This window comes from Danio rerio, chromosome 19 (genome assembly GCF_052040795.2).
Source record: "Danio rerio strain M-AB ecotype USA chromosome 19, GRCz13ab, whole genome shotgun sequence".
In the NCBI taxonomy this organism is placed as follows: domain Eukaryota; kingdom Metazoa; phylum Chordata; class Actinopteri; order Cypriniformes; family Danionidae; genus Danio; species Danio rerio.
Genome location: NC_141039.2, coordinates 43,018,948 through 43,042,807, shown reverse-complemented (window position 1 = coordinate 43,042,807; position 23,860 = coordinate 43,018,948). Strand labels below are relative to the sequence as shown.

Below are 23,860 nucleotides of genomic sequence, written 5' to 3'. Positions count from 1 at the left end.
GTGCTTGGGATAAAAAAAACCCATCCCAACACATTATGTTTCATTTTAAAATGTGTAGAGTGTGATGGACGCCTAAATCGTTTAGTGATGCGTCTGGCATTAGCATTAACAAATGCACTTTTAATACAACGCATCAGTTTGAACTCTTTTTGACTCAAAGCGTAAGGTCATTCGGCTCTGGGACTACAAAAAAAAAAAAAAAAAAAGATAATTGTGTTTTATTGAGTGCAAATCATTGGTGTCCATTTCCTGCCAGAGCTGCACTAAAGCTCCGAGGCAAATGACGAGTAATATGTGTCAGTTTTTCTGTGTGTTATTTCATGCTGACTTGATTTCCATATGTCTGCATCCTCCAGGGTAAACTTAATATTATGGGTTATTAAATATAGGGGCCAAAGAGTCATTTACATTAGACTGCACATAAACTTAGGCAGTATGTCACATACAGAAAGGATATTTAAGTTTCCAGTAAGTTTCCACTATTAATCATTTTAAAGTACACTAATGTAGAGTTACTGAAGTTTGCCCTGCCCGCTTGCGTTTTTTTTTTTTTTTTTTAGAAACTTCTTGGGTTTGGTGCGTCAATCTTATCAATGCTATTATTCAAAAAAGGTAATGATTCGCACTCTCGTAATTGCTTAATACTGTTTTTATTTGTATTTTTAAATGTAAGAGAATAAAAAATAAAAACAGTACGAAGCATTTACTTGAGTGTGAATCATTACCTTTTTTAAAGTACACTAAGGAATTAATGAATGTTTTAAAGGCAATGCAGTTTATATATTGTTATTTAGAATATTAAAGCACCTCATTTCAAAAGCAGTGCTCAATAAATACATGTTGTTGTTTCTTTGGAAATTACTAAGTTGTGTTAATTACATTTTTAATTTAATTAAATATTTACTTTTATTAAATTAAATTAAATTAAATTGTGACATTAGCCTGGAAAATTTATTTGAATTTAATTAGATTTTTAATTAAATTAAATATTTACCTAAATTAAATTAAATTAAATTAATTTGTGATGTTAGCCAGGTAATATCAATTATATAAGCTTTCATTTATAGACCAAAATAATATAATTACTAGAAATTGTTCAAACAAGGGTGACACGGTGGCTCAGTGGTTAGCTCTGTCACCTCACAGCAAGAAGGTCACTGGTTAGGGTCCCAGCTGGGTCAGTTGACATTTCTGTTTGCATGTTGTGCTCCAAAGACATGCGCTATAGGGGAATTGACCAAACTAAATTGGCTGTAGTAGATGTGTGTGATTGATTGTGTATGGATGTTTCCCAGTACTGGGATGCAGCTAGAATGGTATCCGCTGTGTCAAACATATGCTGGATAAGTTGACAGTTCATTCCACTGTGGCTGGGAAACATCCATACACACACATTGACAATTTAGCTTACCCAATTCACCTATAGCACATGTCTGTGGACTGTGGGGGAAACCGGAGCACATGGAGGAAACCCACACAAACACGGGAAGAACATACAAACCCCACACAGAAACACCAACTGACCCAGCTGGAGCTCGAGCCAGTGACTTTCTTGCTGTCAGGCAATTGTGCTACCAACTGCACCACCGTGCTGCCCGGGCACTTGATAATGTTCAACATTATTATGTCACATAATACATATGTAATAAAAGGTTATTTTATTTATTAAATTAAATAATTATTATGTTAATATTCAATTAGTGACGTTAGCCATGCAATGCCAATTATGTATGTTAACTTTAATTTTCTTGAAAAGGGGCAGACCAGAAAAAGGGGTACTAGAAATGTTTGTTTAAACAAACATTTGGACACTTGATTGTTAAACATTATTTTGTCACAAATGTAATTAAATTAAATTGGATTTAAGTTTTAACCAACTGAAATATTTACCTAAATAAAATTTAATAAAGTTAAATAAAATCAAATTCAATTAAATAATTTTTTTTTATTAAAATCATTAATTTTCCTTCGGCTTAGTCCTTTTATTAATCAGGGGTTGCCACAACTAAATGAACTACCTAAATGAAATGAAATTAAGGGCATCACGGTGGCGCAGTGGGAAGCGCTGTTGCCTCTCAGCAAAAAGGTCGCTGGTTCAAGCCTCGGCTGGGTCAGTTGGTATTTCTGTGAGGAGTTTGCATGTTCTATCCATGTTGGCATGGAGTGCTCCAGTTTCCTCCACAAGTCTAAAGACATGTGCTATAGGTGAATTGAATAAGCTAAATTGTCCGTAGTGTATGTGTGTGAATGAGAGTGTATGGGTGTTTCTCAGTGTTGGGTTGCGGCTGGAAGGGCATCCGCTGCTTTAAAAAAACATATGGATAAGTTGGCAGTTCATTCCGCTGTTGCGAACCCTGATTAACAAAGGGACTAAGCCAAAAAGGAAATGAATGAATAAAATGATACAATGAAATACAAGCAATGAAATACAAGCTTTCATTTTCAGGTTAGACCGAAACAAAATAATTACTAGAAATGCTTCTTCTAACTAACATTTAGACAATTCATTATGTTGAACATGATCATGTCAGTGCCTAATGGATCTGATCAAGTTTTTTATGATATCTTCGAGACACCATGCTTTTGCAATTGTAAACATTTGCACTGCGTTATTATTTACGATTCATCACAAGCGTTTGTGGTTTCGGTACAATATCTGGAAGTGTAACATAGCAACGTTTGTTTTTATGGTGCGATGGTAATATTTACAGTCTGATCTTCAGAGATGTCAGAGTCTTAATGTGGTCTTATTGGGTCCAGATGTGCTGCTCAGAGAGGTACGTGTCAGCATACAGCTGCGCTATGCTTTAATTTATGCCTCCTGAATAACGCCAGAAATTTTTGCTTTGGAATATGGGAAATAGCTTTGGAAAATGAGCTCAACTTTCACTCCCATCCCTCTAGTGCTCCAGGAGCCTCTCTGCACTTGAGTTTTACAATGCTCACATTGAGTAAAATCAAATTAATTGGCTGATTTTGAGGACGTTTGTGCAGGAATGTTTTATTTTTATCATTTGACTGAAGAATATAGACAAAGTTGTTGTTTAACAGATGCTGAGATGGAGGAGTGAACCCTCATAATATATTTTTTATTAAATTTAAGTGATGTACAGTAGCAACAAACTAATTAATTATTGTTTTGTCTTATAGTATTAAATATAGGTACACTTTACAATAAGGTTTTGTTAGTTAATGCATTCACTAACATGAACTAATTATGAACAATACTTGTAAAGCATTTATTAATTAATGATAGTTCTACATTTACTAATGCATAACATTCAAATTCATGCTTAGTAACATTAGTTAATGCATTTTCAATTAACATGAACAATGAACAACTGTATTTTCATATACTACATTGGCTAATTAGTTAAATTGTTTCCTGATATCTGCATAGTAGGTTTATGGCTTCGGTAAGGTAAAAATAATCTCCAGAATTGGTTTTATATGCTTATTTATTACTCCATCAAATACCCGTTGAATCAGAACGTCCATAACTGACCAAAAGAGACTGATAGTAATGTATTACATTGTATTTTTATCTATAATGTCAAAGAAAACACAGCCAGGAATCAATATCAACCACTGCATGAACAGATGACAGTTGAGCTGAGTAATTGACATGATTCAGCAGTCTAAATGTGTTTGTTGAAACATACACATCAAACTTCACAGTGAACATGATAACTTAACAAAAGATGCAATTAAACATACCTTACGCCTCCTCGGAGTGGAGCTGAATAGATGTATAATCTGTAAATCCAGCATTTTGCGTCCTGATGTGAGTTTAAACATGTATTATTTACTGCTCAATGATACATAGTAAACAATCAGAGCCTTCATTTGTTATTTTTTTCTAAATAAAAATCCAACATAAGTTAAATATGAGCTTAAAATAACTAAGGGATGGAAATTATCATTGTTGTATTACTAGGAAACCTTGTAGCGTAAAAAACACAGCCCGAGGCATGCATAATAATGATTTTAGAGCTACATATGAAACTATGTTCTCTTGATGTGGTTGCTCGTCAGGTCTGGATAAATGACCTAAAGTAAGTCTACATGCAAATGAACAGTAACAGTCTGCTTTGTTTTCTGATTGACCTGCTGTACATCAATGTTTTACACTCCTGAGAATTTACAAGAGAACGATGAAACAATCATGTTTGAGGCTCACGGTATGGCCATATATTTCCATATACAGATCCCAGAGTTTCTTTATAGGGCACTGGGAATGTTAACAACTACTGTAATAAATGTATTGTTCATTGTTTGTTCATGTTTGTAAATGCTTTAACTAATATTAACTAACGCAACCTTATTGTAAAGTGTTACCAAAATATATATAACCAGTAAAAATATATATAAAATGTGACGAAAAGTGATTTTAAGTACATAAAGCACATGTCTTGAGCCTACAGGAATATTTTAAAGTAATAAAATATGTGTGAAATATTGTTTCATCATCATTCAGCATAGGGAAAATTTATGTAAAAATGATTTATGCTTATTCTGATCTGTACATATTAAGATATAATGTTGTATTTTATTATGTTTTAAGTTTAATTTAAATTCATATCATTGATGACAAATTGCTTAAATCTAGCTCTTTTGAAATACAGAGGCAAAGTATAAAGATTTAAAATGACTATTAAATAGTATTTCAGGTCTGCGGAGTCACTATATTTGCTTTCAAAAGTCAAATAAAATGAAACAAGACACATCCTAACGCCCTTTCAAAGTCCAGTTTGATGGCTTTTCCTCCATCTTATAGGACTTCATAAATTTCGCTTTAAAATAATCCCTCGCAGACAGTTTGAAGGGTTTATTTTCAACCACTAGGCAATACATGGTCAAAACAGGCAAACATCTGACAATCACATTATCTGAAATAAAGCCTCAATTTATGTTCTGTTCACGCCATTAAATGGGTCGTATCATGAGGAATCAAATTTCCTTTCATCTTTCAGACAAGAGAGTTCATTGTGGGGCTAAAACATAGTGTTACCTTCACATCTTCGAACTTCACCACTGAAATTGGGCTGAGAAACATTCCTGGTATTAAATTCGCCATAAAACGAAAGCTAAGATTGTCATTTTGAACTATCATCCACTTGAAATGATCCTGAAATTAGAAAAATGCACCACTTTGTCATTTGGGAACGATTGGATTGTTTGAAGATGAAGGTTGAAAACTAAAGGCCCGGATACACTAGTGCGTTTTAGTTTTAAAACGGCGTTGTAGAATGAAAACGATCCGCGTCCACACTCGCGTTTTACCCAGCGTTTCTGAACAGCTCTCCGTCCACACCAAAACGCTGAAAACGCACATCACGTGACCACAGACACTCTCGGGCAAGCGCTCCAGCATTTCTACCCAGATGAGAGCTCTGCTTGTCGGACTGCTCATCAAGCATCTCCCGCTGGATCTAATCTCACTATATTTGCTAAACGTGATATTTTATTCATGTTGTTGTCTTTATCTAACGACTTAGGCCAATTCCCTGACTTTGGTCATTGGAATCTATTAAGTTACTTGTTCACGGGTAACATGTTTTGGTTAAGCGCAAAGAAAAGTTAATGATTAATCCAGGTACATTGACTGATCGCTTGCCTTTATTTCCTACAATGTATAAACTTATTGTATGTTATACTTTTATAAGTATCGATTATTAAAACTGATATTCAGCAAAAGAGAGGGTGCGTTTCGTATTTTCAATGAAATTGAAAGGAGGCAGTTGTTATAGGCTCCGTTTTGTTATAAATATCCACACAGTGAAGATGACGCTCATATATGCAGCACGGCGCCTCAACAGTTCTGCTGTCTGTTAAGTTGCTAATATTAAAATGAAAATAGGCAGTTCCTTAAATCATGTTTACATTTTATTGTTGAGAAAGTGAAACAACGTAGCAAGGTGATGTGAATGAAGTTATAAAGTACACTGTTCCCTTTGAAGATTCACCCGTGTCCTCGGTATGTTTTCCATATCAAACTGAGAAGGGGGAGACTGCAGCCTTGATCAAACTTGCGAAGTCTTAACTTACAAGAAGAGGATGCGAGACTGAACTGTGTGTGGGCTACTTAATATTGAGGAAAAGCCCCAATCAGATAGGCGAACGTTTGCAGCCCCGCCTCCGTTTTCAGATGTCTCCGTCTTTCCCCATCCACACTGAGACGGAGCAGCAGCGTTTTAGAATGAAAACGGCCTCTCCAGCATTTTCAAAAAGCTCCGTTTTCGGCGCTCGAGAACTCCGGCGTAGTGTGGACGGATGGCGTAACCGTAGCAAAACTTATGCGTTTTCAAACTAAAACGCACTAGTGTAAACGGGGCCTAAATTAAAAAAGATTGATGAACTGATGAAGGCAGAGCAGCAACGAAACAGGAAAGCCTAAAGGACTGATAGCCCCACCCTAAAGGACTGATAGCCCCACCCTAATGACTGATAGCCCCGCCCTAAAGGACTGATAACCCCACCCTAAAGGACTGATAGCCCCGCCCTAAGGTTATGGTATTTGATAAAAGATTTTGAGAAGAGTACATTTTGATTTCATCAAGACTTGACTGCTCACATTGACACATTAGTGATGCAAACTGTAGAGTATGTAAATAAATGTATATATGACTATATTGAGCATATATTTCTATCTAATGCAAACTGCTTATACAGACATGTCAACTCCTCTGTGTCAAACTGTGACCAGACATATATTAATATAGGCTTCTCTAAAAAGGTGAATATTTCGCTTTAATTTTATTTAGGCTAGATTATTATTATTTTATTAAACAAACCAACACAATCTCACAGCAAGTAGTGTTTCGGTGCTGAATATAGTGGACTTAAGCACTTCACCCCGAAGGTTATTTTTTATTCTTTATTCCTTTAAATAATGTAGCCTAGTTGTCTTATTACTGAAGGACTTATAATGCTTTGTTTCATAGTTTATCCTTATTTACAAGTAGCAGAGTATTTACAGCTAATATATTCTATAATGTATATAGTCTATTTCTGTCTGTTCGTATCCTGTCCCTTTGTGCCACCTGGCGGCATGGTCGCAAACTGAGGTCATAACTAAAAAAAACACATTCTTTATTTTTAAAACCGCGGCAGTAGATCGTGCTGCGGTAATGGTCACATTGAACTCTCACCTACTGTACCTACAAATTGCTTAATCTGACAGATAAAAATTCGATCAGATTGGAAGAGGTGGTCTATTTCTTTTCTAATCCGATCCAACAGCAAAACAATGACAGTGTCCTTTACTTGAATCGGATATTTTCTTAATCATATTCAGAATTCTCTGCAGTGCATTGTTGACATGCATTATCCTTTGCATAATTTGATAAATGCATAATAAAGTCACTGCTTGTATATATTCATCAGGCTGCTTTATAACGCACTTTATTTTAGAAATGGACTGTAACCTAAATAAATGTTCAAATTAGCCCTATGAATAATCTAAATTAAATAATTAATTAAAAGGTTTTCTTATGAATGTGCTTTAAAATATCAGAGTGTGCAATGGACTAATTGCTTATTTCTATTTTCAGACACTCTTGCCTGCTTCAAATTACAAAAACCGAAACCTTTTATTAACTGTATGATGAACGTATTCTTTCTTAAACTAATTTTTTAATTAGACTGTATGTAAAATGCATACAGATGGATATTTGAATCAGATTACACTGTTTAGAGCTTATGCTTATGATGTGACAATAAAAGTGATTTGACATGTAAATAGATCTGTGATTGGATTCAAATCCTTTGGATTGATAAAAGTTGGTGCATGTAAATATAGTCATTGACGGTTAACAGACAAAAATATTAGGCCATTTTCGGGCTTCAGTCTGCAAGCAATTTTCTGCTAGTTCAACAAAATTCAAACTGGTGAAACTACCAATTAACTGATCAGCACTATTGTGTGTGAGATTATAGTCTATCAGATCTTTTCGTTTAGAAGTTCTAAAAAAAACATTAGTTTCTAAGTATGAAGCACACTTTATGGTCAAAAGAACAGTTTTACATGTTTTAATGTAACATTTAAAGGGGTCCTATTAAGCCTCTTTTTACAAGACATAAAATAAGTCTCTGATGTACCTAGACTGTTTAAAGTTTCAGCTTAAAATACCCTACAAATATTTTTGCCAATCACACCAAACCAAACACCAAACACACTATTTTTGTTCTGAAAAATTGAGGTCCGCCGCCTTTTTTGTTGACAAGAAAAAGTCCAGTGCGCATGTTTTAATGTTGCTATTCAATCACTGAATCAGCTGCACATTGTGCGCAAGTGTAGCTGCTGATATTGTTATAATTGTAATATTTAAAAATATTGTGATATTCAAGATATGTAAAGTCATACAGCTCCAGATAACTCAAAACAGTGACCATTAGTTTCTCCTCTATCTTCAGAAGTTTCTGTAGTCGTTTTGTCAACACAAACAGTGTAGTCACCTCAACAGAAACCCCGCCTTTGCTTTCATTTGATTGGAGAATGATTGGAGAATCTAGTAGTGCACTTTTTTCAGTCAGAAAGGAGCAGGGCGAATAAGCAGCGCAAAACGCTCGCGGCCATTAGGAAACCATTAAAAAGATGCACTTCTCAATGGTATGACTGACCCCTTATGCTGTTCACATCAGGTGCGGAAGAAGCGTCAAGCACGAGTGATTTACATGTTAAGTCAATGCAAACGAGTGAATAGACATCCTGTGGCGCGATACGTGCGAATGACGCGACATGAATTGAGCACAAACCGCTCGATTTGGAAAATCTGAACTTAAGCAGACTTCTGTGTTAACTAACCAATCAGGAGCTTGCTCTTGTGGGGGTGTGATTATGACGTAGCGCCTGTTGTTGGTGTCCCGGGAGAAAATCCTCCTGCACACACCGTCAGCTGTTGATCAAACTGGGCTCAGCTCAGTCAGAAGCACCGCTGTATGCTTCAATCATCAAGGTTAAGTTTCTAGAGCTTTTGAGGTTAGGAGCTTACAGAGCTGGGTGCACTTCTGAAAGGATCTGGTGGACTCAGACGCAGCTCTAAATGAATCAACACTGTTTTTAGTCTTTATAAAGCACAGAAACAGTTATTTTCTCAACAAAATCCATGTTAACCATTTAACAACGAAGCTAGAGTCACTGGACAGACAGAAGCCCTGCCTATGACGCGAATCCACGTCTTTTGTGAAGCGTTTTGACGCGGGAATGAAGTGGATCTGGCTTGCAAATGAAGCGAGTAAACTTAAATTTTCACTCGGCGATTTACGCGTTCCGCATCTGATGTGAACACAGCATTAGGCTTTAATCCAAATTGTGCCAATTTGATGACTGTCCTTTTAAATTCTAATTAGATTGTCTAAAGCAGGGGTTTTCAAAGTGTGAGGCGCGCCTCCCCTGGGGGGCGCCAGAGCATGTCAGGGGAGGCGCGGGAAAAAATATTATATAATAAAAATATAATTATTAAGTTTAATTATTATATGCATTTTTTATTATATTTAAACGTTTTAATTAAACAAAGCTAAAAAAAATCATACGTCAAAAATAAGAAAACCTTTTTTACCCAGAAGGCCATAGCTGTAAATTCGCTTCTGTTTGGCAAGCCCGCCAATACAGGTATATGCCTGCTAATACAATGGATCGGTTTCTGAGACCCCCCGATTCAAAGCCTTCAAGTTCAGGGCTTAAACCCAAAAGACGACGATATGATGATCAGTATTTGAGTTTAGGATTTACGTGGACAGGACCAGCTGATGAACCACGACCTTTATGTGTGGTTTGTCAAGATATTTTGGCTAATGACAGCATGAGACCCGCTAAACTTCGACTGTTTTGACTGGGATGGACAGTTCTTGGATCTGTTCTACTCATATTGAACCATCATCCTAGTTTTAAAAACGTTATATTAAAATACTTGTTATTACTCTGTAAATAATTGCACTTTCATGCAAATGATGATAAAAGTGAGTTAATAATCTGACATCTGTCTGTGTCTTTATATATACTGTGTGTATGTTTATATATATATATATATATATATATATATATATATATATATATATATATATATATATATATATATATATATATATTTGTGTGTGTGTGTGTGTGTGTGTGTGTGTGCGCGTGTGTTTGGGAGGAGGGGGGCGCCAATAGATAAGTTGTGTCAAAAGGGAGGCCCACTGTCTTAGACTTTGAAAAACCCTGGTCTAAAGAGACTATGACAGTCATTTCTGCATCCTAAAACCCATTAAAATGCCTCCTAGCATCATGTTTGACAAGTACGGCATTAAAACTCAAATGGCAGATGGCTGCTTCTCACTCAGGGCTGTTTATGCTAATGATGGAGAGACGGTCACTAATAGGTGAGGCGTTCCCCTTCTGATGACTTGTAGAAGGAGAGAATATCGATCAAAGTGTTTCTGCACACTGTATTCATGAAGTGTGGTTATAAAAAATAGAATTAATACATGTTCCACTATTAGAGGCTGGCTATATTCACACAGTTGCTACACAAATGTGTTAAAGCTCCTTATAAAAGTAATTATTTGTTTAATAGGTCCCATTTAAAGGATCTTCCATCATAAAGAAGCGTTTAATTTAAGAGTGAACTCAAATCTCAGTGCTGAAAAGTTCAGTTAGGAGTAACTCAATCCATTTTGAAGCTGATTGTTTTACGTATCCAAACTGAGATGAGCTGTCAAACTGAATTACTGCGCAGAAAGTCACACACAAGTGCCTCTGTCATGAATGATCAGCGAGCGATGTTTGTTTGTTTCTCATTCAGGAGTCTGAGCTGTCAGAGAATCACACTCCACAAGAACCTGTTCTGCTCGTATGTGCTCAACTCAGCCTTCACCATCGTCAACCTCATCACGGTGGTCAACAACCCTAAAGTGGTCCAGAGGAACCCGGTGCGTGACCTCACCTACACAGCACTCCTGTTTTCACACTCCTCCAAATATTAAAGCAGAGGTGTAAAAAACGCACACAAGTATCAGTGCTGGATTCAATCAAATCTTTGTTTTCTTGTTACACTTCAAAGGCTGGGGGTCGATCTGGTTATTTGTTTAAAAGAGATTGATACTTTTATCCAGCAAACAGACATTAAACTTGACACAAAAGACAGTAAAATAAATTGTTACAAGAGGTTTTTATGAAAAGTAAATCTTGTTCTTTTGAACTTTTCATCAATTAATTTAAAAATGATAAAGAATAGAAAATTTTCAAAAGTATATTAAGAAGTTTTGATAATAATAAGAAATGTTTCTGTAGGTCTGAAGCAACATCAGCTTTGCATCACAGGAATAAATTACAATAATTCTTTCATTTCGTTTCTTTTTCGGCTTAGCGCCTTTATTAATTAGGGGTCGCCACAGCAGAATGAACCACCAACTTATGCAGCATATGTTATATGCAGCGGCTGTCCTTCCTGCTGCAACCTAGTACTGGGAATCACCCCATACACTCCAGCATGCACACACTCACTCATTCACTATGGTCAATTTAGTTCATCCAATTCACCTATAATGTGGACTGTGGGGTAAACCGGAGAACCTGGAGGACACCCACGCCAACATGAGGAGAACATGCAAACTCCACATAGAAATGCCAACTGGCTCAGCCGGGACTCAAACCAGGGACATTCCTGCTGTGAGGCGACAGTGCTAACCACGGAGTCACGGTGTCACCTGAAATTGAAAATACTTATTTTAAATCGTAATGAGGTTAGATTGTTTTTGCAATATTTTTACTGGTTTTTGAACCAAACTGCAGCCTTGCTAAGCATAAAACAATACAAAATCTTATCAAGAACAAACTTTTGACCTTTGAACCTTGATGATGATAAAAAATAAATAAAATGAAAGATTAACTGATAAAGTAAAATAAATTGAAACAAATGTCAACAAATGTAAAAAGAAATCTCTTTGCTGCCAAGAAAATATTTCTCATATTAATTTAGTTTAAATGAAAACTAAAATAATAAAACAAAATGTTAATACTAATTTATAAAATCTAATTTGCATATACAGTTCAAGTCAGAGTTGATAGCCCTCCTGAATTATTATTATCACATTATTATTTTGTGAAATCTTTTATTTTGAAAAATGAACATATTCTTTTGGTTACATCTCAGTTGCCAAAATTTAACCCACAAGTTTTCAAAATGAATAAGAAACAGGCGCCTTTGGAAAGTTTCTTTGTGAAGGGCAAAAGCCCAGTGAAGGACCCACAAACTGCCTAGAAATGGATCCGCAACTCAGTCAACAAATCAGGTGAATCCAGCATATCTGTGCAAGAAAATCAACTGCTGGAGATCGCAAATGATGGCGACCATTCATATATCGTGTCTATTCTGCGTGCATGTTCGTTATTTCCAATGGAGGCATAGGCTAATTGGGAGCGATGCGCACAAGCGGCATGATGTGCTCACGTTTTCTTCTTCTTGTGACTTTTATGGCGGTTGGCAACCAGCTTTTTGGAGCTTTTCTGCCAGCATCTGGATTGGAGTGTAGATCAGGATTTCCTATAGTGAAGCAAAAAAAAAAAAAAAAAAAAAAAACATCTGCATATTACACCTATTTCGCAATAAATACCTACTCTACTAAACACTAAATTCTCTGACAACCCTGTGTCAAGAAGTTATATACATAGCTAAAAACAAAAATGGTAACACTGCTACTGCAACAGTAATATTGTAGCCGGCAGCTAACATCCTGCAACTGTCACATGGTCGCCAACTGAAGCTAAGCAGGGCTGTGCCTGGTCAGTACCTGGATGGGAGACCACATGGGAAAGCTAGGTTGCTGCTGGAAGGGGTCTGTGTGGGTATTATACCCCAGTATAATAAAGGGGTCTCTATATTTCGGATGTTAAACCGAGGTTGTCAAAAATCCTAGCCATCCCCATATCATAATTGGCTTCATCAGCAAGTGTGCAGTCTGGCGTCATACAGGTGGATGCTGCACACTGATGGTGGATGAGGAGATTCACCCCAATGTGTAAAGCGCTTTGAGTCTCCAGAAAAGTGCTAAATAATTGAAAAATATTATTATTATTATTATTATTATTATTATTATTTTTATTGATGTCCTGTGCTCCCATTATTTCACATATGTTGTCATTTTCCCAATACTTTAGTTTTTACTATACTTTTCTGATTTGTATTTAATGGCGCTTGCGTCTTCCATGTGCACCCATTTATAAACGTCTTCAGAATGCCACAAACGCACCGCAAGTCACGTGACAAGAACTGACTGATCTCAGATAAACATTGCTGTGCTTTTTAATTTCACAGGGTCGCAGTATGATTGTCAAGCGTTGACCGGTCCACGGTGATAAAAAAAGGTTGGGGACCACTGCTGTAGACAGTTGAAGAAAAAAAAAATTTATTTAAGGGGGCTAAAAATATTGACCCTAAAATGTTTTTGTTTTTTTTAAATAAACTGCTTTTATTCTAGCCAAAATAATACAATTAAGACTCATTCATTCATTTTCTTGTCGGCTTAGTCCATTTATAAATCCAGGGTCGCCACAGCGGAATGAACCGCCAACTTTTCCAGCACGTTTTTACGAGTGGATGCCCTTCCAGCCGCAACCCATCTCTGGGAAACATCCACATACACATTCACACACACACTCATACACTGCAGACAATTTAGCCTACCCAATTCACCTGTACCACAGGTCTTTGGACTGTGGGGGGAACCAGAGCACCCGGAGGAAACCCACGCGAACGCAGGGAGAACATGCAAACTCCACACAGAAACGCCAACTGAGCCGAGGCTCGACCCAGCGACCTTCTTGCTGTGAGGCGACAACACTTCCTACTGCACCACTGTGTCGCAAAATAAGACATTCTTCAGAAAAAAAAAAATTATAGCAATAATTTTTACTTCAACTGTACATCCAACAAACAACAACAATTAATAAATCTATAGTATATAAAAAGGGCTTTACATTAACACCCGCCAACTCGCCAAGTGCGGGTAGATTTCAGCTTTGGCAGGTTAGACAGACACCTCCACTAGCCACTTTGGCTGGTTGAAAATAATGTTTAAATTGTGGTTTTCCTAAAAGCACGGTTCGACTACAAGAATGACCTAATATGCATGCAAATGTGATCTTAGAATGGAGAAACAGCATGACTAACAAAAAAATTGCATTCGTGCGAGCAGAAGAAAGCAGATGAATACCAAAGGAGAGGATAATCACTCGCGCTAACAGCTGATGTGGTGCGCGTGACTGTTTAAAGCGCGTGCGCGCTCCTGTTTCCTTCCTTGAAGCACGCGTGCCTGGAACGCAACTGTGATCGTATCTCTTTCGAATAGTCAGGCAAAAAAGTAATGCTAATGCACACACAGTCTTGCTGCTTTCAAGAGCTCCAAATACGTCTATTAGCTTTCGCTTTGAACAGACTATTAATTGGCCTTAACCGTGTGATCATGCTTCCATTATCACACAGTGATAGCATGTTTTTCACCTGCTTTCTTTTGCTTACGGTTATTTTTGTTTATGTGGTTTAATTATTATTTTTTACTACAACATTGCTTTAATATGAGATTAACTCTCCATTTATGTGTAGTTAACTGGTGATCTGAGAGACCTTTGTAAATGACAATAATTATTTTTAAAAGTCAGTTGTTTTTCTTTGGCTTTTTTAAAATAAATGTTTTGTTAAATAAAAAAAATAGTATACAGCTATATTTAGCTTGTTTGACACATTTAAAATTTGTGGCAAAGAAATGATTATTGTTTGGAGTGGTCAGAGATTAGGTAAATCCTTGATTTTGAGTTCTGAAAAGTCATGTGAAATGAAAACTAATCGCAGTATAACACTATGAAACCATGACCCATTTGCTCATACACAACACACAAGATGTGAAATGAATGAGAAGACACGTGGACATAACACAAAATCTAAATCAAGTAATTTTATCATGTCAAAGTCATGCATATAAAAATATTTTCCCAACAACAAATTTGTGGCTAGTGAAAATGCAGAGTGGCTAGTAACATTGAAAAACTACTAGCCACTGTGGCTGGTGATCAAAAAAGTCAATGTAAAGCCCTGTATATAAATAAATCTACAGTACGACTCAGAATTAAAACTATGATTAATTTCACGTCCTAATAAAAAAATCAGCTCTCAGCCAGGCATTAGATATGAATTTCACAGTTATGAAGAAGCACATATTTAGGTCACTTCAAAACGATCCACCATTTAATTCTCGTTGTATTTTCACAGCATGAAATCTTTGCTCGGAATATGATCTTTTCAGGTTTCGCTCTCTATGGAGGAATGCATAAATCTGCCGCGCTGGAATGTTCTGCATGATCTAAGAGGTGTGGTGAGGAGATGTGCTTCAAGAAAAACATTCACTTTCAGCTACTGTACCTAATGTGAACGAGGACAATTACCTATTGTTTTTTCACTGATATACCAATATTATGAGAAAAAACAGAGGAGTAAGACATTATAAAATGGTTTTCACCCACGTCTTAGGTTTAAAAGCACTTTGTAATTATACATAAGATTGGGAAAGTACTTTTAGAGTTTCACAAAGACGATAATCATTCTTTTTTCTCATCTAAAAGATGGATTATCACAATCGCCAGGCTCCTTTGTTTAAAAACCAAACGCTGCGCCTGTCAAACGACCATCCTTACTCATGCTTTCTCCAAATGATGTCTGTTTTATGAGCTCTGAGTAATGCAGATGTCTTAAACTGTGCATTCTTTGGGAGGCGGGGTGTGGGCGCATTCTCTATGCTTAATTTACGGTATCCTTGTTTTATCCCGGAGAACAAGCTTCTTCTGTTTTCCCTCCATCTCGAGCACCCAAATGCATTTTCAGCCTCAAGGAGAAGAGGTTACAGAAAGCAATACCCCTTCTAGTTAACACTTAAACCCCCATTTCTGACACCAGCTGGGCTTTATTCGGACAATAATGGCATTGCATGTGAAGGACGTTTGAATGAAAGTAAAGCAGAGCTGACTTCTAAAAGAGAAATGTGTGGAGAATAAGACATGGGGAGTTGCAGCCAGTTGCGTGGGTGCATGGACATATGGTAAAAAGTTAATCTGGTTGACTGACGTGTTGTTGTGTGATCCACAGCTCAGCAGTCTGAGAATAGACACTTTGCCAACGTTTCTAATTAAAACTGCACACATGTTGTAATGAAGGAGCCAGGCGACTCAAGTATTTAGAGGACAGGAACATCCGGGCAATGTTAGGCCCCGTTTACAATGCGTTTTAGTTTTAAAAGGGCGTTTTAGATCAAAAACAATCTGCGTTTACACTAGCGTTTCTCCTAGCGTTTCTGAACATATCTCTGTCCACACTATGCAACCAAAAACGTATATCACACGACCATTCGCGCACTCTGGGCATGAGCATTTTAGTATAAACAGGAAGCATGCGTCTCACTCTGCATTTGGTTATTGTTAGTCAACAAACGCTGGTTGAATAATGAACGCGATGACAAAGAAAGCAAGAGAGGTATTTTTGTGGACAGACGACGAGGTCGAGTTGTTACTAAACGTAACAAATGAATAACTGCACAATGGCGTCTAAAACAGACAATAGAGCAGACACCGCTCCCATTTCTGTGCCCATGTTGTTGTTTACAGTGAAGGCTGGTCTGTTGTCTTCTGGTAGCGTTAAAGCCATGTGTTATAGTTATGTGATAGGGGCTTGACGAATAAGGGAAGGATACGCAATAACACAAAAGCCCCAATCAGGTAACGAATCTCAGCAGCCCCGCAGCTCCGTCTCCGTTTTCCCCCATCCACACTGAGACAGAGCAGCAGCGTTTTAGAATAAAAATGGCCCCTTCTGCGTTTCCAAAATGCTCCGTTTTCGGCGCTCAAAAACACTGGCGTAGTGTGGACGGATGGCGTTACCGTAGCTAAACTTATTCGTTTTCAAACTAAACCGCAAACTAAAACGCATAAGTTTTCAAACTAAAACGCATTAGTGTAAACGGGGCCTTAACGTACAAAAACAGCTATTCTGCACTGTAGGTGTTAGGATAGTCCAATCAAGTATTTAGAGCAGTGCTCCTAAACCTTTTTATCAACACGGACCGCTCAACGCTTGACAATTTTACCAGTTTTTAAACAGAGCTTTATCTCAGAGGATGACAAGCTAACAAAACTTTGCTGCAACTCTGATACACGTTTTATTTATAGAGAAAATGAAAAAGCACTGCAGTGTTTTTCCGAGATAATCAGCTAAAAATGTGGGAGAGCGTTGATATTATGTGATTGCATTGTATTGCAATATAGAGTAATTAAGTTTTGACGTTAAATCAAAAGTAATTCACCAATACTTGATAATGAAATGATTTAATGACAAGAACTTGCTACGGTTACAACAGATAACTGTATAAAATGAAAAAAATATGAAATGATAAAAACATATGATAATAATTGTACCCAGATTAAATGTAAGAAATAAAGTTACCCAAGAAAGAGAGAGACAGGGGGAGGGAGGGAGAGAGAGAGACAAAGAGCAGGCCCCGAAGATGGCCTGATTGCAGTAGAGTCAAAGAAGATAGCCTCCAGAGCAGGAGAGAAGCAGACCAGGGAAAAAGGCAGACCAGGAAAAGAGGCAGAGCAAAGTTTGCCAGCTATTTTGTTTCTTTTTTGACCATGTGACCAAAGCCCAAATACCGAGACATACAAAGTGACCAATCAAGATGTGAACACATCATAAAACCCCCAAAGTCCACACACCAGGCCCTGATCTCATCGGTATCTGCCTTTGGAATTTGTGTGAGCCTTCTTTGGTGAAAAATACCATATAAACAAATGCATATGATAATTTAGACTCTTACGATATTATATTATATTATATTATATTATATTATATTATATTTTGCAGTAATTAATTATATGATTGGCATAATGTTAAATTTGATAATTTTTTTTAACTCAAGCTCATCTCTACTCACCTCAATGGTCATAATCTAGGATGACAATGGCAATATTCCTTAGGCTCAGATAGCTAAAGATCATATAATTTTCATACCTATGGTCATGAGCTTTGGATCATGACCAAAAGGAAAAGATCTCGGATACAAGCGGCCAAAATGAGTTCCCTTCGAAGGGTGGTAGGGTGCACTCTTATGGATAGGGTGAGGAGCTCTGACACCCGGGAGGAGCTCGGAGTAGAGCCGCTGCTCCTCCACATCGAGAGAAGTCAGCTGAGGTGGCTCGGGCATCTGTTTCGGATGCCTCCTGGACGCCTACCTAGGGACGTGTTCCAGGCATGTCCCTCGGGGAAGACCCAGGACACGCTGGAGGGACTATGTCTCTCGGCTGACCTGGGAACGCCTCAGGATCCCCCCGGAGGAGCTGGAGGAAGTGTCTGGGGTTCTCTCCTAAGACTGCTGCCCCGGCGACCCGGCCCCGGAAAAACGGCAGAAGATGAATGGATGATATAATTTTCACCATCAACTGACCTGAATCCCATTGCATGTCCTTGTCGTTAGGATATGCTGCTGGAGACTTCACATGGTGGTTTGTCTTTGAGGGTTATGCACAGTTGTTAGGGGCTTTCTTTGTCAGTACAATGCATGCATTTCTTGATGGAAACAAACAGTGACATTGCATTGAAGGTTGTTGAAACAATGCCATAAGGAATGCACGCCTTAATCAAAGTTAAAGAGGATCCTAAAGACGCTGACTATCTGACCCTGAGGAGAAGATCTCTGTAAAGCCTGCTCCATTAGATTCCTTCAGTGGGGTTCAGGTCAATTGGTGGATAATTCATGTGTGCAAATGAAGCCTTCTTTTACAGTTTGATCATGATGAATCTTGGCATTGTCACCCTGAAATATGACCGTGGGATACTTCTTGTGATACACTGCATCAGTTCAGGTTTAAAAAAAAGCATGCCAGAAATACATAACATGCCAGAAATATACATATTAATCATTGCAATAAAGATCCAATCATAGATTGTTAAATATGTTCTAACTTGCATCCAAACAGACTTTTTTTTAGACATTTGCAATAAAAGAACCGGCCACTTTATTAGGTACTTGTCCAACTGCTTGTTAACGCTAATTTCCTATCAGCCAATCACCTGGCAGCAACTTAATGCATTTAAGCATGTGGACATGATAAAGACGATCTGCTGCAGTTTAAACCGAGCATCAGAATGGGGAAGAAAGGTGATTTAATTGACTTTGAACGTGGCATGGTTATTGGTGCCAGACGGGCTGGTCTAAGTATTTTAGGAACTGCTGATCTACTGGGATTTTCACGCACAACGATCTCTAGGGTTTACAGAGAATGGTCCGAAAAATAGAAAATATCCAGTGAGTGGCAGTTCTGTGGGTGCAAATGCCCTGTTGATGTTAGAGATCAGAGGAGAATGGCCAGACTGGTTGGAATTGATACAAAGGTAACAGTAACTCAAGTAACCACTCGTTACAACCGAGATATGCAGAAGAGCATTTCTGAACGCACAACACGTCCAACCTTGAGGCGGATGGGCTACAGCAGCAGAAGACCTCATCAGGTGCCACTCCTGTCAGCTAAGAACAGGAAACTCAAGCTACAATCTGCACAGGCTCATCAAAATTGGACAATAGATGATTGGAAAAATGCTGCCTGGTGTGATGAGTCTCGATTTCTGCTGTGGCATTCAGATGGTAGGGTCAGAATTCTGCATCAACAACATGAAAATATGAATCCATCCTGCCTTTTATCAATAGTTCAGGCTGGTGGTAGTGGTGGTATGGTGTGGGGGTTATTTTCTTGGCACACTTTGGGGCTATTAGTACTAATTGTGCATTGTGTCAACGCCACAGCCTACCTGAATATTCTTGCTGACCATGTCCATCCCTTTACAGCATACCCATCTTTTGATGGCTACTTACAGCAGGATAACGCACCGTCATAAAGTGCGAATCATCTCAGACTGGTTCTTTGAACATGACAATGAGTTCACTGTACTCAAATGGCCTTGACAGTCACCAGATCTCAATCCAATACAGCACTTTTGGAATGTGGTGGAACGGGAGATTTGCATCATCCAACAAATCTGCAGCAACTGCGTGCTGCTATCACATCGGTACAGACCAAAATCTCTGAGAAATATTTCCAGTACCTTGTTGAATGTATGACACGATGGATTAAGGCAGTTATAAAGGCAAAATGGGGTCTACCTCTGTACTAGTAAGGTGTACCTAATAAAGTGGCTGGTGAGTGTATAATGTGAGGCGAGATAAAGAGAGAAAATATACACACACTCGGATGTAACAAGTGAAAGCCCTGTAGGGGTGTTTATTTACAAGTGCAGTCCGGTGTGTATGTGAGAAAGTGCGGTCTCCGTTGTGCTTCCTTCAGTCCCAGAAAGTGCCGTGTTTAGGTGGTGATGATTATGGTGTTGTCCTCAGGTCTGTGAAGGGGTAGCAGTGGGGGTGAGCTTCAATCAGCCACTCGATTCTGCGAGATAGAACAGAATTGTTAGCGTGGAGGTTTCTTGTCAGAAGTCACTCACTCGCATGTCCTCTGGTGCGGTTTAAATCCCTCTCTCTTCATGATTGGGCTTGAGTATGGTGCAGCTGGTGTACATTACGGACTATGGCGATGGGGAATTGGATGACTTGCCACAAATGAAACACAATATTTAGATTTATTTATATAGCATTTTACACACACACACATATATATATATATATATATATATATATATATATATATATATATATATATATATAACAATACAAATGTTTGTGAAAGTCATAATTTATTAACAGGTGTATTAGTTTATAAAACTGGCCTTATTAGTGTGACTCAAATCACACTGTAAAAATGCTGGATTCCACATAATGGATTTGTGTTGGCACAACATAAAAGGTATTAAGTTAACATTAGTTTTTAGAAATGTAAGTAGACTGAACATAAAACAATTGACCCTACGCTAAACCCCGCCCTCTTTAGTTACTGTTGCTAAGCCTGTCAAGCTTTCGTGCAGGGCACGTCTATTGCAATGTGTATGCGCTAATGTCAGACATTCCCAGGGATATAAATAGTCATTTTTGGCGGACAGGTGAGATATGCGAGAAAGCAAAAGATATTTATGACAAGGTATATTTATGGTATATTAAGGGTATATTTATGACATGATAGGCAACCGATTTGAAAATAACTTGCCGTCTTATACGCTGACCATTCAAAAGCTTAGTTCATCTGCACAGCAGGAGAGGAGAAATTGAAAAATAATCTAATAGTAACAAATTAATCCGCGATTTCTCTTTTTTTTTTTTAGCAAAAAAGCCTGATAGACTATTATGCTATGATAGACTAGGAGGTGCTCCAGTTTCCCCCACAGTCCAAAGACATGCGGTACAGGTGAATTGGGTAGGCTAAATTGTCCGTAGTGTATGAGTGTGAATGTGTGTATGGATGTTTCCCAGAGATGGGTTGCGGCCAGTTCGAACCAGCGACCTTATTACTGTGAGACGATAGTGCTAACCACTGAGTCAACATGCTAAATATATTTACATCAAAATACTTTATCTCATATCAAAATGTACTGCCTGAAGTGTTTTTTTTTCTCTCATTGGATTGTGAGCCCTTTGGTGATTACAGAATGTTAGATTAACAGCACAGCAGATCAATTTTACGGCAGCATGCTAATATTTCCGACATCTTTTCAGCACACAAGTACACTGAAAATAAATACAGGTCATGACTAAATGTGGAGGATCATCTACAAAATGAAACCAAGAGACATGCTGTGCTCCAAACAGTGTGCCCACACTTCACATTAGGTGAGGTTAATGATGAAATGAAAGAAATGAATTATTTACTATAAAAAAATTATATGGTTGCTAGACTGTTGCATTTCCTTGTGTTGTCAATATGTTTATGTCTATATAAGTGTAAGTGTGTGTGCTGTGTTTCTATATTTATATATCGTAGTTAACTTTACTTACATTTGAAGTCGGTATTATAAGCCTTCCTATTAAATTTGAATTCTTTTAGTTTTTACCTGTAATGTGTCTAAATTTCTAAACATCATACTTAATAACTAACTTCTAATAACTGATTTCTTTTATCGTTTGCCATGATGACAGTACATCATATTTTACTCGATATTTTTCAAGATACTAGTATGATAGTTACATTTAAAGTTACAATTAATAGCTCAAAGTGACATTTAAAGGCTTAACTAGGTTAATTAGACAAGTTATGGTAAGTCATTGTATAACAGCGGTTTGTTCTGTAGACTATCGAAAACGAAATATCGCTTAAGGGGACTAATAATATTATACCTTATATAACATTATAATTAACTATACCTTAAAATGGTTTAAAAAATTTAAAAACAGCTTTTATTCTTGACAAAATAAAACAAATAAGACTTTCTCCAGAAGAAAAAAATATTATAGGAAATAATGTGAAAATGTCCTCAAGTCGTTAAATACCCCAGCAGGCACAAAACGTCAACATGACGTCAAACGTCGTGGGACATTGCATTTTGGGTGGAAATGAAATCGGGTTGTTATCAGAACACAACATCAGACAGACGTCATGTTGGATTTTGATCACTTTCCAACACAACCTGAAAACAGTTAAATATCAACGTCTAATGATGTTACAGCTTGACGTTGTGTAGACGTTAACACTATCTAACAGACATTGTATTTTAATTGCCATACCTGACAAATAAATGTCTGTATTTTACATAGATATGGCGTTAGTTTAAGATGTTTGCTCGACGTTGAATTTTGGTAACTTTCCAACACAACCCTAAATCAACCAAATATCAACGTCTAATGATTTTATAGCTTGACATTGTGTAGATGTAACCACGATGACATCTATCATACGTTTAATTGTAGTTGCTATACCTGGCAATTAAATGTCAGTTTTTCACATCCATATGATTTTGGTTTAAGTTGTTGGCTCGATATTGGATTTTTGTCACTTTTTAACACAACCTAAAATTAATGTTTTTAACATTTGACGTTATGTGGACGTTACCACTATGACGTCTATCAGATGTTGGATTTTGGTTGTTATACCTGACGAATAAATATCAGTATTTGACATCAATATGGCGTTGGTTTAAGATGTTGGCTAGATGTTGAATTTTGGTCACTTTTTAACACAACCTAAAATCAACCAACTATCAACGTTTAATAATGTTACAGCTTGACGTTGTGTGGAAGTTACCACTATGACGTCTATCAGACGTTAGATTTCAGTTGCCATACCTGACAAATAAATGTCAGTATTTCAAGTCAATAAGGTGTTGGTTTTAAATGTTGACTCGATGTTAAATATTCGTCACTTTCCAACACAACCTAAAATCAAACAAATAACAACATCATTGATGTTACAGCTTGACGTTGTTTGTGGATATTACCATTAAGACATTTATCAGACATTGGATTTTAGTTGCCAAACCTGACGAATAAATATCAGTATTTGATGTTAATATGGCGTTGGTTTAAGATGTTGGCTAGATGTTGAATTTTAGTCACTTTCCCACACAACCTAAAATCAACCAAATATCAAAGTTTAATAATGTTACAGCTTGACGTTGTGTGGAAGTTACCACTATGACGTCTATCAGACGTTGGATTTCAGTTGCCATACCTGACAAATAAATGTCAGTATTTCAAGTCAATAAGGTGTTGGTTTTAAATGTTGGCTCGATGTTAAATATTCGTCACTCTCCAACACAACGTAAAATCAACCAAATAACAACATCATTGATGTTACAGCTTGACGTTGTTTGTGGATGTTACCATTAAGACATTTATCAGACATTGGATTTTAGTTGCCAAACCTGATGAATAAATGTCAGTATGTGGTGTCAGTGAGGCGTTGGTT

General features: G+C 37.4%; 1 protein-coding gene and 1 long non-coding RNA gene across 3 annotated transcripts in view; one reads left to right on the top strand and one right to left on the bottom strand.

The window, feature by feature from the left end:
- The window catches only part of calcr (calcitonin receptor), a 129,571-nt gene that overhangs the window by 79,571 nt on the left and 26,140 nt on the right, over nucleotides 1-23,860 (top strand). For both annotated transcript variants that reach the window (XM_087295990.2, XM_087295988.2), the window contains exon 10: nucleotides 10,785-10,911. In XM_087295990.2, the coding sequence (XP_087152116.1) occupies nucleotides 10,785-10,911 (127 nt within the window). The remainder of the gene's footprint in view (nucleotides 1-10,784; nucleotides 10,912-23,860) is intronic.
- LOC147832638 (uncharacterized) lies at nucleotides 6,333-12,536 on the bottom strand. Its single transcript, XR_015517157.1, has 3 exons — nucleotides 10,217-12,536; nucleotides 9,029-9,356; nucleotides 6,333-8,367 (listed from the first exon to the last, which is right to left on the bottom strand). It is a non-coding gene; the product is annotated as an uncharacterized LOC147832638 (long non-coding RNA).